This window comes from Enhydra lutris, unplaced genomic scaffold, assembly GCF_002288905.1.
Source record: "Enhydra lutris kenyoni isolate GAN:26980312 unplaced genomic scaffold, ASM228890v2 scaffoldscaffold29, whole genome shotgun sequence".
In the NCBI taxonomy this organism is placed as follows: domain Eukaryota; kingdom Metazoa; phylum Chordata; class Mammalia; order Carnivora; family Mustelidae; genus Enhydra; species Enhydra lutris.
The window spans coordinates 21,678,814-21,694,786 of NW_019154113.1; the positions used below are offsets into that span (position 1 = coordinate 21,678,814).

Below are 15,973 nucleotides of genomic sequence, written 5' to 3' on the forward strand. Positions count from 1 at the left end.
GACAAAAAGCGGTTCTTGGTGTTAAATGCTGACACCTTCAACTCGATGGAATCTAAGCTTACAATTCATTATCAGAAGACCAGTCACAGATTGATATGCGAACAGCAGCAGGACCTGCACAAAATTAATAGTAGAAAACAAAAGGACCAAAAGTCAAAATGAACTACCGGAAAGAACAGAGAAAAAGTAACACAAGGGAACGTTACGGTTTTCCATTTTATTTAATCAAAGACTGGTGGGTAAACATAAATACAGCACAATTACTTCAAATCATTCTCCACACCGCGTACACACAGACCGGTGAGCGTAATCCGAAAGAAACCCGCAGTCGGCAATGAAATGCACACAGCTTTTCCTTCCCCCGCTCAAAAAAAATTAAAAACACACAAACTTAGAATCTCATCAGCACACACTCTCTTGTGACAAATGATTCAGACATAAATAGTGGGTGCAAAGAAACTATATGCTAACGTATGTAGAACTTTTGTTAATGAAAACCCAGAAGCAGCCGTAAGGATGAAGATACATTCTGTGACTGGTAACTAGCCGGGCCCCGAGGGGCGCCGTCGGCAGGGATCGTGCTGCAGAGAAAAGCTATGGACACACACAATGGAAAATAAACTGCGAGATCAACGCATGCGTGTTTAATACTGGAAAAATCACGGCCCTCCAAAATTTCTCCACGTTTGTTATAAAAGCCCTCTGCACTCAACGAAAATTAAAATGATCTTAAAAGGATAATACTTGTAAAGTTTACTTAAGTCTTTTCAGCCACAGAAACTGCAATGGAAATAAATGTTCAGAGTCATTTTCAAAACAAAAACAAAAATCTATTCTTCGGGCGACATGCATGATTAAAAGGTCTATGCAAGTACGTTGCTCTACATTCCCAAGGACTAGGAAAAAGAACCTCAAGTCAATTTTTAGTTTGCAGATGGTCAAAGGCTTTTGTATTCCAGCAGGAGTTCAAATCTTCTGGATCTTTTCACCAACAACTACTGGATTTTCTTTTCTGATTTTCTCAGCAGCGTCAGCTTTGTAATTGTAAGAGCAATTGTGTACATCGGAGTAACGGTGTGCACCACAGTAAACATTTCCACACCGGCATTCAAACCCTGAAAATGGACCAGTACACACAGGTGAGTTGCATGGAAGGTCTACGTGGTAAGCTCCTTAGCATATTAATGATAAAATCTATCATGTATTTAGGGCAGCCAGCTAAAGAACCATTCCAGGCAGTTTCAGGACTCACTGGCTGATAGCTTCCTTTCTTACTCCTTATCTACAAAGTCTGTCCCACAGCAGAGCCTTGCCGCTGCTCTAAGCTCGGCCTCCTGACTGCGATGTGGCCACAGTTACACTCCCTGCCAAAATCAGGACTGCTACGTGGGATGGAAGATGGCTCTCAAATCACATTTTAAATGTGAAAATAAGCACACTGTCGGAAGGCGACCTTAAGAAAGGTGTCACGAGACTTCCGGCAGAACTGTTAAGGGAGAGCACAGCATCGACCCCGGCTTCCCGGGCAGACTCCAGCGCAGAGGCCACCGGGCTGCTGCGGACTGGGCAAGGGCAGGTTCTGGAGTCCGGCGCCTCCGCGCGAAGCCGCCTCCTGACGCAGGCGACTTGCTTAGCTTCTCTGAACCTCAGCTTCTGCAGCTGTAGTTCTGGAATAATAAGTTACTATACGGATTAAATGACGAATGTGTTAAGTGCTTAACATTTAGTAAACATGCAATAAATGCTATTTATTTTAGGGAAATGCCCAAAGAGTTGAAGCTAAAGGGGGAAAAGGGGAGGGGGAGGAGAGAGAGAGAGAGTAGACAGTCCTTATCAAACCAGTCCTGCTTCCCAGAACTCAGACTGTAGGATAGGACGGAACCGTTGGAAACGGAGCGGAGGAATCAGTATGTCGCACGCTGACACCTGATGGGGGCGTCCTCGACCACAGCCCACTCTTGCGTCAGGGACATCTCCTGTCACCTCACGCTAAGGAGTGGAAACTGAAGCCGACCGCGGCAGCAGGTGGACAGCCGGACAGACGGGACTTACTGCGTCTCAGCCTCCCACCATGAAGTCAGAGCTCCCGAGACGTCCTCGGACCGCACTGATACTAAATATGCGCACTCTACAGCACTGACTCGCCCCGCTTGTGTTCTTTAAGTGAACACATCTGCCAAAGTATGGGCCAGTCTTCAACACCGTGGATACCAGACCGCTCTCTACAACCTGTTCCTCGGCCGGAGAAACCTTCCTGAGATCCTGAAACTCCCGTCTACTCTTCCCAGCTCCAAGGGCAAATTCCTGGGGAGTACTCGGCGCAACACCGGGCACAAGCAAGTAATAAGTGGGGACCCTCTCCAGCTGCAACCACTCCCCACGGGGGGCACAGCCCTCGCCAGCAGCCTCCCCTCTTCCCAGGCCGCGCGCCACAGCCGCCCTCCCCGGCTCGGGCCCCTCAACGTGCCCCGTCCCCTCCTTTCTCCCACCCTTGGTTCAAGCTAGTCTCTCTGCCTCAAGTGGCCCTGCTTCCGCCTGCTGCAAGTCCTGCTCAGCTCTCGAGACCCGGCTGAACCACACGGCCTCCACGCCACTCTCCGTGACGGGCCTCTCCTCCCCTTCCGCCACGTGACTCGGGATAGCTGTCCCTGAACTGCCGAAGTGACCTGGCCGCACTCAACCTGCTTCAGCTGCCGAAGACCCAAACAGCACTTCGAATAGGTTTTCTTCCTCTCCCTGTGGCGATACCGTCCTCACGGCTGTGTTGCAGCCACACCACGGTCCGGGGCTGACGCCTCCCAACGGCTGACGCGCGGGGCCCCCATGAGCGCCACCAGCGCCACCTCGAGCCGCTGTGCACTGAGAAAGCACCCCCCGCCACTGCCCTCGCTCCCCAACTCCGGCTCCGCCACGCAGGAGCCACGCAATTCAGCGCCCGGCACCATGACCCGCCCTAAGGCTCGCAAATCCGGGGCTATGAATTTTTGAAAGAAAATCTATTCATTTTACTTTCAGGTATATAACTAAAAGCTACTTTATTTAAGAAAATTTAGAAGCTGAAGTGTATCCAGTATTAACCCTCATGGAACAAAAATGATCTCCACTGAAGCCAGGAACAGTAAGCCATGCGTTATTTTAACATACAACCTTAAGTTTAAACCAATGGATTTAGGCCCTTACCAGTAAGTCCCACTTTCTTCCTGCACATGAAACAGCGATTCTTTTTTTGTTTTGGTTTTTCAAGAGACTTGCTTTGCTCTTCAGACGGCTGCTGGGCCGCATCTGATACTGAAGCTGACAAAAACAGGAAAGTGGTAAAATTTAATTGTTCAGGAAGATTTTAATACTGGTGGCGGCTGCCCCCCCACCCTCAGGGACCTGTTACTGTGAGGATAGCTGAGGAATCTGTTAGCACGGAAAGATGCTTACACAGTTACAAGGTAGAATACACAATACTACACCCTTTTCATCCAATGTATGTACCTACGTCAGGCACCTGGGCACGCACACGCGCGCGCACACACACACAGAGGAAATGTGGTATGTTAACTGGAACTCTAGAGATCTAGCGCTGTATTCCCTCTTTTTTCTAGTAATCATGTATCTGACCCCCATGCAAATACTAGCTGGGTATTCTAAGGGAGCGCGTAAGAAAATGGCCACATGCCAACTTTGAAATATTGCTGGGGTCAGAACTATGTCGATTTCTCAGAGAACAAGGACAAAAAGAGCTGAAACCAAGATTAGGTGGAATACTATGTTTAAAATTCTCAGAACGTTTCACATAAAACCTTTAATATGTTAGGAAGATAATTTTATTACAATGTTTTAATTGGGATAATAAATCAACACACGTTAGTAGCAAAGTCAAGGCCACCTGCACTGAGATCCAGTCAGATCGCCACGCCTGCATCTGAACCAATGTGAACCCTCCTGTCCCTGGATGCTGTCCCCGGAGTCAGAGTCTGTCACATGACCCAGCACGCACACATGACACCTCGCTCTAAAGCAGCGACTACCACAGCCAAGCTGTTCCCCTCTCGGGGTTTCTCAGCGTCTGGTCCTGGAGGACTCCTGCTCAACCGCTGCAGAGCCGGCCTCTGCCGGCCCCGTCTACGGCCCATCCGAAGCACACCGAGGCGTCTATCGCTGAGCTCCTGCCAACAGCCTTTCTGTGCGGAATGCTCTCCCACGCCCCTCCTGTCCCACTCTTTCCCTGGCTTACTCGCACTGGTCTTTCCTGTTCAAGCTCATACCACCCACTCTTATTTCCATCCTCCACCCACCAACTTAGAACAGGAACCTTCCCATGCGCCCCACTAGTAGTGCCCTCATGACGGTAACGGCCTCCTGGTCTTCACCCGGCTGAGCAGTGAGCTCCTCCAGGGCAGGCCGTGTCCTCTCCACTCCTGCTACAGTGCCTGTCCTAGCACCCCTGACCACAGGGCCGGTGCGCCACAGAACCCACTCAGCTGCCCTCCTTCAGCGCTCACCCACTGTGGCTGGGTGTAGTCACAGGCCCCACGGAAGCCGGGTGGGATCTGACCTCCCGTGCGAATCTCCAGCACCCACCACCATGAACTGAACACAGCACATGCTCAAGCATTTGGTGGAATGGATTCCAACCTGCTTCTGTTAACTACATTACCTCCCATCATAGCAGAATATGACAGAGAAAACACCACAAACTACCAAGTAAATATGCACGAATGAACAACTCTGTATGACTCGTCACTCCACCTAGAAATTCTGCCAAGTTTTTGGTTTTTTTTTAAGATTTTATTTATTTATTTCACAGACAGAGATCACAAGTAGGCAGAGAGGCAGGCAGAGAGAGGGGGAAGCAGGCTCCCTGTCAACAGAGAGCCCAATGCGGGGCTTGATCCCAGGACCCTGAGATCATGACCTGAGCCGAAGGCAGACGCTGTAACCCATTGAGCCACCCAGGCACCCCTCCACCTAGAAATTCTGAAACCAGATGGGAGCCCGCTGTGCTAATACAAACATTTTATAAACACTTTAAACAGATTATGGACACATAAAACCTTTTATTATTAATAAATAAATATCAGAATGTGAACTCCATGATGGTTGGGGCTGAATGTCTAGCTTACTTGGGTTATCCACAGCCCCTAGAACAGTGTCAAATAACATTCTGCTATGTGTAAGGGCTCACACATAGTGTAACTTGCCATCAGAAAAGATTCTCTTAATTGTCTTCAAAATCTGTAAGCCGTAACATCTAACTGTTCTCCCAAGAAACTGTGATGATCATATAAGCTTACATGAACAACAGCACTACTCCAAGAAAACTTTGACTTAACTAAACCGGGTGAATTACTGAGACACAAACTTTGGAATCCGGAAAGGGACAAGAGTGAAAATAAGTTTCCCTGCCACACACACACATGCACACGCGCGCGCGCACACTCCCACGTACACAAGTCTCAGCCCTAATGGTCCACCCACAGCAGATGCGCAGCTGTAAAGTTAAGGACCCACAGGTAGCCCGAGAGCTTGCGAGCGAGGGCTATGAGCGAGGGCTAGCATCTGAGGCTGACCATCGTCCTCTAACGCTCCCATGAAACTAAGTCCGCTAACACTCCCATGAGACTAAGGTGACCTTCGCTTGCCTCAAACTACTGACTGCCAGCCTGAATTTAAACATTCACCAAATCAGTTCATGGGCAAGATGATCTAGAATTGTGTAAAGGCCTAGGATTCCCAAAAATTACCCATTTCCTTATAGATGAGATTTAAGACCAAAGCATGCCTTTCCAACTCTTAATTATGCAAAAGGAAACAATTCCATCTTTAAAGGGGCCATAAACATACTGAACCTGAAGCCAAAATAAGAAGCGTCCTCAGAACTAGGCAGTTTCTCACAGTGTGACAGGAGCACTGGACACAAGGTCAGCTACTTGATAATGACTGAGAACAGGCAGCAGCCTACTTTCTATCCGCTGGTCCTCAAGGTCTGTTGGTTTGGGAGGCCTAGCCACAAAGGCTGGGAAGTAAACTTGATTTTCCATGGGAATCCCAAAGAGACAAAGTCTACTGGCCCGTAATTTTAAGATACTTCACAAACCCTCTGCTCTAGGCCCTGCTAAAAAAATACACAAATATAACAGGAAGCACATAAACTACTCAGCATTAACTCTGTCTGGAAGCGTATTAATACACACGATGAATACTGACAGGCGACCCAGGAGGCATTGGTGGCAGACATGGCCCCCATGTAATGTAGCGCACACGTCTTTCTCACACAGCAGGACCAGTTCTCCCACAAGCCCCTCGGGGGTCAGACCAAGCTCAGTGCTCAGGGCTTCTGCTCACCACTTAGACCCACTGCGGACACCGCCCAGCCCTCCAGCGGACTGGAGGGACACGCCCTCTTCCCACAACACAGGGAGGACACTCCTCCTTCTCCTCCTCCTCTGCACGCCATTTATGCAACATGAGGGGTTGAACCCAATGATCGTTAAGTGACTCCTAGCTCAAAAATTCTTTACCAAATGAGAACACTTTAAATATTCAAGGGAAAGTAAGGCTAAGAGTACAGCAGGGTCTAAAAACATAGACCAAGCCATAGATTTAAAGTTCTATTTTCCAGCCACTGTGTTAAAAAGTATAAAAGGGCAAAGTTAATACATATTACCATTTAAAATGTAATCAGTATTTAAAGTATTAATGAGGTATTTCTCATCTTTTTGACACTCTTGGAAACCTACGTATACGCTGCACGACTAGCGAACAGACACGCGCTGCACTAATTCCAGCCCAGCCACATGTGAATGCTCAAGGCTACCCCAGACCAGCGGCCACCTTTCTGGACAAAGCAGCTCTGTGCAGGAGAGCACTGTCTATCAGCAGCTATCTGGGGCAAAGAAGTGTCACATTAAACTTCTTAAAACGCAACTCTGTGTTATCTTAAACAAAAACAAAAACAAAAGCAGCCGGCCTCCACAAGGCTCTTTCCCCTGTCGATTAGAACCCAGTACCTCAGGAATCTTCCAGGACTTCCTTTAAACAACCTTCTCGGCTTCTGCTCCAACACAGCCTTGCTGAACCGGCCCCTCCAGCAAGTGCGGCTGCCCCCGAGGGCACCGTGTTCCCGCTGAGAGCCTGCAGACAGCCCTCTTCGCCGCACCTGCCGCACCTGCCTCCCGTATAAATGAACCACACACCCTGTGGCCTCTGTGCCTGGCTTCTTCTCCTCTGCGTGTTGTCCAAGTTCAGCCCTGCTGTGCCAGGTATCAGAGCTTCGACTCCTTTCTGGCTGAGGAATGCTTCAGGGTATGGACAGCCCACATCTATCCAGGCACTGCTGCTGGCCATCCGGGTCGTTTCCATGCCTTGCTAACTATGAACAATGCTGCTGTGAACACTCCTACACACGTTTCTGTGAGGACACATTTTCAGTCCCGCAGGAATTAGGAATGGAATTTCTGGGTCATAAGGGTACCTCTCGGACTTTCTAAATTCAACGTGTAACTGTCACACTGTTTACCAAAGTGGCCATACCACTGCACGTCCCCAACGACCATGTATTAGGGTTCTCATTTCCATACCCTTCACACTTGACCATGGCATATCTGCATCTATTCAAATCCTCTGCCCTTTAAAAAACTGGCGTATTCTTGGATTATTACATTCTTTATATATTCCTATCAGATGTATGATTCCCAAGTATTCTTTCTCATCCTGTGGACCTTTTCATCGTCTTGATGGTGTCCCTTACAGCAAACAGGCTTCAACAGGCGTCAACAGGTCTGTTTTCCTCTGGTTGCTCCAGCTGCTGCACCTCAGCAAGCACGGCCTGAGCCGAGGTCATGGAGACCTACGCCTGTTTCATGTAAATGTTTTACAGTCTTGGCTCCTGTAGTCTAGTATTCTGGGGCAAACTTCCGTGTAAGGGGGGTAGAGGTCCAGTGTACTCTTCACCCTCTAGCATCGTCTGCTGGAGCCTGCTCCTCCCTTACTGGATGCTGTCGGCGCATGTGTTGAAAACCAACTGCCCGCGGTTGCCGGATATTTCTGGACGCCGGGCCTGCCCCCAGTCGGCAGGCGCGTCCTCACGCCCGCACCCGCAGTCTCAGGTGCTGGAGCCTGTGGGCAGCTTTGCAACTAGGAGCGGTTAGTCTTCCTGTGGCTCCGGTCTGCTATTCCCAGGACCGTATGGTTCTTTTCACCCAGCCTTTAGAACCAGCAGAAATCTTTGAGTTTTAATCCAGACAGCTTTCTCAAACTAGTCTAACAGGACTGTTTCTCTTGGACTGTTCTGAGCCTTCAAGCTGCCTACTCAACTCTGCGTGAAGTCAGCATTCCTGAGAGCTGGAGCTAGGAACACTCCCCGTGTCACCTCCGGCGGCAAGCCCCGCCCACCGCTCCAACTGGAGCTCAGCGCTCCAGGTGCGCGCACGGACCACGGGCCCACAGACCACAGGTGCACCGACCACGGGATCGGCGTCTCACCCCGCGCTACTGCTGGACGCTGCGCAAGCCCCAGGTCCCCGAAGCCTCCTGTAACCGCCACATCCCTGTGGCACTGTACGGACTAACAGTATCCTTTGTGTGCCTAAAACTCACTTCACCTCCATCACTTCACTGACTTCCAGCACCCTGTAAGCTGGATGTGGCTGTTACTTCTTCTCCTTTAAATTAATAAAACTACGGCTCAGAGAAGTGGGGGTGTCAACATATGAAAACAGAACCTCTGGGGCACCTGGGTGGCTCAGTCAGTGAAACATCTGCTTCCCGCTCAGGTCATAATCCCAGGGCCCTGGGATCGAGTCCTGTGTCGGGCTCCCTGCTCAGCAGGGAGGCTACTTCTCCCTCTCCTCCTCGCACATGCTATCGCTCTCCCTCAAATAAATAAATAAAATCTTAAAAAAACAAAAGAAAGAGAGAGGGAGGGAGGAAGGGAGGGAGGAAGAAAGAAAATAAAACCTCTGATCCAAATTCCATTTCTTTTTACTAAGATTCAGGATCTCAGGCACTGAGAGGTTAACCAAAGCGAAGTACAATGTGCAGTAAGGCAATCAAGTATGATGGTGTAAAGTGCACCAAATACTTTAAAAAAAAACTTTTTTTTTTTTTAAAGATTTTATTTATTTGACAGAGATCACAAGAGGCAGAGAGGCAGGCGGGGGTGGGGGGTGGGGGGGGAACAAGCTCCCTGCTAAGCAGAAAACCTGATGTGGGGCTCAATCCCAGGACCCTGGGACCATGACCTGAGCCGAAGGCAGAAGCTTTAAACCACTGAGCCATCCAGGCCCCCCTAAAAAATGTTTTTAAAACTAGCTTTTGTGAACTGAAAATCTGATATTCCTAAGTGAGACTATGTGAGGTGTTGCTACTTGTTAAATTAAAAAGAATAGTTACAAGAAAAACACGCTGTAATATGCTACATTCTCATTCAAAGAGAAGAAAAATTCTTCAGAGTCACGAGGACAAATAAAAGCAGCTCCAGCCCCCTGGTAGCAACACAGCTTACTCAGAAGCAGAACACCTACAGAGACAGAAGCTGTTTCAAGGACACTCATCTCAAAGCTCCAAGAAAGACTGTTAGGAAATGCTGGCGGAGACGCACGGCTGCTACTCACGAGCCCTCTCCTTCAGGATGATCTTCCCATCTAAATCAGTTTCCCTGAGGGACGCGAACGGAGTAATACAGAAGAAAGTAGATACCTGGCCAGTCACCAAACAGACGACCCTACCCTGGCAACGGCAGGATTGCACGTCCCAGTCTAGCGAGCACGACTGTCCGGGGAAAGATTGGCTCACAGTCAGGTGCCTGGGTTCCAATTCCAGTGCAAAGAACCACAGCACTGGAGTCCAAGACTGCTTCTGTTGGTGTCTGTCCATTCATAAATAGATGGAAAAAATACCCTCTGCATTCATTTCTATCCAACAGGGAAATCACAAGTACATTTACATTACGAGTGTATACACACACACACATTCACTCACACCCCCCCCCCCCCACCTCCCAGCTACTGAGAACTGGCTTTATGTCCCTTCACTTTTATGAAAAACCTACATTAGTACCTGTTTTTGCTAACAGAAAGATACCGGTCAAAGAGAATTCTCGCTTTTTTAATTGCTTCGTTACACCATTTTAGTTTAGAAAACGTTTCACCAAAATGCTCTACTTTTGGATAGAAGGGAAACCTGTATTGTGTATATGTTTATAATAAAAGAAAACATTCTTAATTCAACAGCGTAAGCAAGGCCTTTTTAAAAACAAGGCTATTAAGACATTTTATGCACTGAAAATGAATCCTCTCAAATTCAGATGAAACTTATACTGGATTTTTCAAAGATTCGGCAATGCTAAAATAATGAATGCTAAGTTTTTAAGAGGGTTTTTAATTTTTAAGAGGTACTTGTAAGCTAATACTGGTTTAACTTTAAAAGTCATTGAAATCAGGGCGCCTGAGTGGCTCAGTGGGTTAAAGCCTCTGACTTCCACTCAGGTCATGATCTCAGGGTCCTGGGATTGAGCCCCGCATCAGGCTCTCTGCTCAGCGGGGAGCCTGCTTCCCCCCCACCCCCCCCCCCGCCTTTGCCTGTCTCTCTGCCTACTTGTGATCTCTGTCAAATAAATAAAAATCTTTTTTTAAAAAAAAGTCATTGAAACATACATGAAGAAAGGAGTCTGTAACTTTGAACACCCCTTAACGATTTCTCATAATACACCGTCAAGCCCACCTTCGGCACTCCTATCCTCAGCGCTGGGCGCAGAACACTACCCTGCTCGCCATACACCACAAATGGTATAAAAGCACTTCACAGTCATGGGTGAGCAACCTCTCTTCATCTGTCAGACGTGTACAGTAGCTGCTACCGTACACTTAAGTGGCACACATTTTGTTTATGACCAACATTCAAAGCTTTGTTCTACTGTGAGACATACCTTCATGATTAGCAGCCTGTTTTCCTTACTTAGCTCTCTTCCCAAACTGCTAAGCAACTCTTGCTTCTAGAAACTCTCCAACACGGGCACCTGTGGGCTGAAATTAACCAGGGCCCAGAAGCCGTCCTCCTTGGTTGACTTGTCCTCCGCCCTGCCCCTCCTCACTTTAGCACCTCACTTCTCAACGTATCAAGGACTTCCAAATCGCAGACATAGAACTTGTCACACATCTGAATACCCATTATTTACCAACAGCCTCCAGTGGAGCTAATTCTGAAATGTGATCCCGTCCAACTTGCCGTGTGCACATCCTGTCTGGCGACGCCACCTCGAGCCCCTGCCTAAAGCAGCTGGCCACCGCTGCCATCACAAAACCGAAAGCTTTACCGCCCTTCTCCTACTTCCCACACCCCAGGGATAACTAAATCTTAGGGAGTTTTCCATTTCTGCCCTTTCTAAAATTTTTAATGAAAAAATAAAAAATTCTCACTTATAATATTTACTAATTTATAATAATATGCTGTATGGAAGAGAATACTGATGTTGGCCAGACAGTGCATTTTCTTGCTATAGCAAAATCTACAAACAGGCAAATTATGCTAATCATCTCTTGGGCTTGAACACCGAGCACGGGGAACTAGCCAGCTTGGTCACAATCAAACCTCAGCAACCTTAGCTAAGATTACCAGATACATCTGTCGCTACCATGTGAACACCATGTTCGAGGGAAGGTCTCCCTGGCCCGGGTATAAGCCACCGTCTGCACACAAGCATGGGTTATCCACTCGCCTCCTCAATCTGTCCACCGCCTCTGGCCGCGAGAAAGCCCTCCTAGATCGTTCTGACCCACACGATGGGGATGCAGAGCAGGGGCCAGAATAAGAGGTCCCATGCTGTGAGGACGAGAAACTGAACCTGATGGCTGCCCTCGCAGCCCCACCTGGGGGGAGAGGGACAACGGCCAGTCAAGTCCGTCTCTGACAACCTGAGTCCAAAGACAAGAGAAGCCCCCTATGCTGCAGCCACAGCTGCTCGCAGAGAAGTAAGATTTAGGTTAAACTGGTAAAAGTAACAGTAGAAGAGAACAGTGTAATACCACTATTCAGTCACTCAGTTCTCCAACTAACACATTGACAATTCGCTACATTTACTTTGATGACACAATTACGTATCAGCAGGAAGTGGCTCCCAACATTTCTGTCCATTGAATACTTGAAGATATGAAATATTCTGCTCATAAAGAAAATAAATTTTAAAATATTTTTGAGGCAGGCAACTTAAAAGAATCTACGCTCCGAGGACAGCGCCTGGCCTGGAACCCCTGACCGCCAGTGAGCGACGGAAGTGAGTCGTGTGCAAACCTTGCAGCTCTTCTGTGTCAGGTACGGCTGTGTCCACAGATGTACTGTCCGCTTGGGAAGATGCTACAGATTCTGATAAAAGTGACTGATTTGATACAGGGCTAGAAAAGCAAAAACATGTAGATTTACAAAGTGGTCTGCACGCAGGAACAGTAACTAGAGGCCGGAACAAGCACAGGGTCAGCACGTGTAAGCACGTGGTTACACGCGTGAGCGCGGAGGAGCTGGCGACTTCCGCATTAACCAGAGCGCCAGGAAACCAGAGACCAGTGTGCACCGAAGTTCCTGGCATCAGCAAGAGAAGCCACAGCGAGTGGTCTCTGTGCGCGGTCCACCCGGGGAACATCATCGCGCGGGGCCCGGCTTCCGAGCCCGGCTACCACGCTGGAAGGGATGCGCTGGTGGAGCGGGACAGGCGTCTCCAGTCACCGACTGGGGAAAGGGCTGGAGCAGAAACGTCATCCTTGTTTCCCAACAGCAGGGACGAGTGAGGCAAGTATTTCTATGTCTTCAGGCTTCTACATGGCACGACCTCACAGCCAGAGCGGAACACGAGGGCAGAACCCTCGCCAGGGAGCGCAGAGCCGGGATGGGCCTGAGGCACAGCACGGCCCCCGCGCACACCGGCCCCTGCGCACACCGGCCCTGGACCGAGCCGGCGTCTCAAGTCAGGACTTTGGGGCGGGACGTGTCAGGAGGAGAAATAAAGGAAAGGCTGTCTCAAAAGAAAGGGGAACTAAAAAGACACCTTCCCGGCTCCTTCCCAAAGTGAACACAGGAAGCCTCTCCGGACTCGTCAGTGGTGAGACAGACACAGAGCTGGGCCGGCTGACCCTCCAGAGACTTGAGCCCCTCCTCCACGGCCCCCGCGAGACCCAGCACGCGCCTCCTCCGCCACCCGCCGCCCGCCCGCCGCTCGGAGCCCGCACCTTACCTTGGCTGCGCGGACGCACACGCGGAGTCCAGCGGGCACTGAGCGTCGGGGCCACCGCCGTCTGCGCACTGGACGGGGAGAGGCTCCGAGAGGCTACTGACGGAGGCTGCTGCAACAGAACCACACCACGGTTAGGGACCCCGTGCTGCGGGCTTCCCCACGCCCGGTCTAAACCAGAGAACACCTACACGCGAGACAGAGTGGACGAATCTTGTTTACGATACCTGTGATATGCTGCTTCGCTACTTTCATTTACAAATTTCCAGTAATTTTCCAGTGCAAGAAGTACTTGAAACCAAGAAAGCAAGCACATACGTACTGTAGGTACTAATAAAGTAAGCTCGTGCTTCCCAGGACGGCGGGCGGCCCACGCCCCAGAAGCCGCACGCATCTGCGCACACGTGGGCACAGAATATTTAAGACAAAATCCGGAGCAGGTAAGGCCAACCCAAGTTCATAACTGAAATCTGTGCTCAGTACATTAGGTTATTCTTTTCCCTGTTCTTCATAAGGCAGAAATGTAGATGGTGATTTAAATTTAAAAAAACAATTTATAGTCATTTGATTTTGGCCTTGAGAAAATTTGGAAAAATTGTGATTGAACGGTTCTAGCATTTGGCTTGAACGCGAAGCGACAATGTGAAAGACTGCGTGCAGGATTTTACAGCGACTAAGCAACGGCCTTCACGGCTACGCCTCTGTGAAGCCCACACTCAGAATCCTCCCCATCCTTCCAGTACAACCACGGACACAAAAACCCACTTCCACAACCCCCGAAGAATCCGTGAAGAATCCGCGGACACAGAGCGCACCCAGAACTCAAGGGAGGCGGTGCGGAACACCCCTTTCTCTCAGTCGCACTGCGGCACCGCTCCTTCCTCCCAGGGTACAGTCCTCTCTCAAGTCCGCTGTGGCCACCTGTAACCCACGCTTTCCTTCTACAACTATCTTGGCTTCAAAAGTCACCCAAGATAAAATAACCAAGGTCCTCATGAGCACTCCCTCCCTTACCACTGACTCACCGGGTACCTACATACACTCGGAGCAGGCCTGTGTTTTCCTAAGAGAACAGAGTTCTGTCGGACAGCAAGTAAGGCTGTGGAATGGATTTGTTCTGGTTATTTCCAGTGGGCAAGGATACCACTGATAGTGAAGACACGTAAGGAGGGAGTTTGCGGACACGAATGTGGTGATAGAAGCACAATGTGAGAGAAAGAAAAAGTATCTGGTGGATCGAGCCGCCCAAATCTAGGTCAGTGATGAGTACTGCTGGGTTTTGACAGAATTACTTACCAGGTGGGCTTATTCTACCATTACTACTATTCTGTCTTTGAAGATGTTCTTTATAGCACACTGAACACATGCCATTTGTACGAGGGTTTCCATAAAATCCGCAGCCAGTGGAACAAAGCATAGGCACTTGGCTGTGATTAGCTTCTTGAGCCATGTTCCTCCGTTGCACACCTGAAATTTACACAGAATTAGTAAAGAACTCAGACACACTGTGGCCACACATTATCCACATTTGCTTTATGTGATTAAAAAGAAAACGTACATATACTCCTGCCCTAAATCATTCTATACACCTGTCTCAAGACCTAGAGCTAAAGTAGAGAGAAAAAATAATGACCAAAAGATAAACACAAGATGGTGTGTACTGGCTTAGACAATGTAAATGACTCTCGGGATAGGTCTGTTCAGAAGACTCCACCCCACCAGAATGTTAAGGAAGACCCTTTAAGGCTAGCTCAGTTTGGACTCCTAATAATAAATACGTTATATGCTTTGCTATGTGTTTTACTATTAATTACTAGGCATTAACACATTTGCTCCAAGTTCACTGAGCATACTTGTATAATTTATTGTTGAAAGGCATTTTACGGAACACCAATGCTGGTGAAGACTGGAAGAAATGGGCAGAATGTGGGGGAAATGAGGAACTGGCCTAAACTTTCTGGCAAACAATTCAGCAATTCACTGTAAGAACCTTATAGAACTGCCTTCAGCACCAGTCACTCCCCATCAGGTCTTCAACAGAGCAGCCAGGGTAGAAGCAGAAAAAAGATCCACACACACAAGGGCCGTGCGTCACAGCACTATTGAAAATGTCAGTACATTTCAAATCCTTGCTCAACATCAGGAGAGTGCATTTTTTCATTTTAGTAGACCTTTAGGCAGAGGAGAACGCTGGCAACGAATGAAAAGACACAACATGAAGTGAATGTATGATATGCTGTCAATTAGGACAAATCGAGAATCTACAACCTTCAAGAAGGACAGGAAAGAATGTATCCAAGGACGGCAAAGCTAATGGCACTTTCTGACTTGTACATTTTTCTAACTTTTAAAATCCTCTTAAATGAAGGTACAAGTTGCTTAATTGGGAACGAAATATTTACTTAAGATGAAAGAGCGGCCGTGACGCAGAGCGGCTGTCTGGAAACCGTACACGGCGGGCCTCAATCCCAGCAAAAGGAAGGGCCCCGTGCGCCATTTCTCCCGCCGAGTGAGGCATCCTTTGGCGTAACACAACAGAAGGTAACACCAGACTATTTAAAAAAAAAAAACCCCAACCCTCCCAGATGAAATGAAGGTCACTCCAAAATGGGGGTATGCATATTTAAAGACGAGTCCATGCAAAGACCGTAAGGGATAAGAACCACCAGAGGAGGGGCACCTGGGTGGCTCAGTGGGTTAAGCCTCTGCCTTCAGCTCAGGTCATGATCTCAGGGTCCTGGGATCGAGTCCCACATCGGGCTC

General features: G+C 48.7%; 1 protein-coding gene across 7 annotated transcripts in view; it reads right to left on the reverse strand.

Annotated features, from left to right (window-relative positions):
* Positions 1-202: 202 nt before the first annotated feature.
* LOC111152715 (zinc finger AN1-type containing 6) overlaps positions 203-15,973 on the reverse strand; it is a 57,660-nt gene continuing 41,889 nt past the window's right edge. For 5 of the 7 annotated variants that reach the window (XM_022511294.1, XM_022511290.1, XM_022511288.1 and 2 more), the window contains 5 exons: positions 14,507-14,677; positions 13,214-13,322; positions 12,280-12,380; positions 3,181-3,294; positions 203-1,115 (listed from right to left, as the gene is read on the reverse strand). In XM_022511294.1, the coding sequence (XP_022367002.1) occupies positions 967-1,115; positions 3,181-3,294; positions 12,280-12,380; positions 13,214-13,322; positions 14,507-14,660 (627 nt within the window). In that variant the 5' untranslated portion in view covers positions 14,661-14,677 and the 3' untranslated portion in view covers positions 203-966. Of the gene's footprint in view, positions 1,116-3,180; positions 3,295-12,279; positions 12,381-13,213; positions 13,323-14,506; positions 14,678-15,200; positions 15,401-15,973 lie in introns of all 7 variants that reach the window. The other 2 variants (XM_022511291.1, XM_022511293.1) reach the window with 2 other exon arrangements.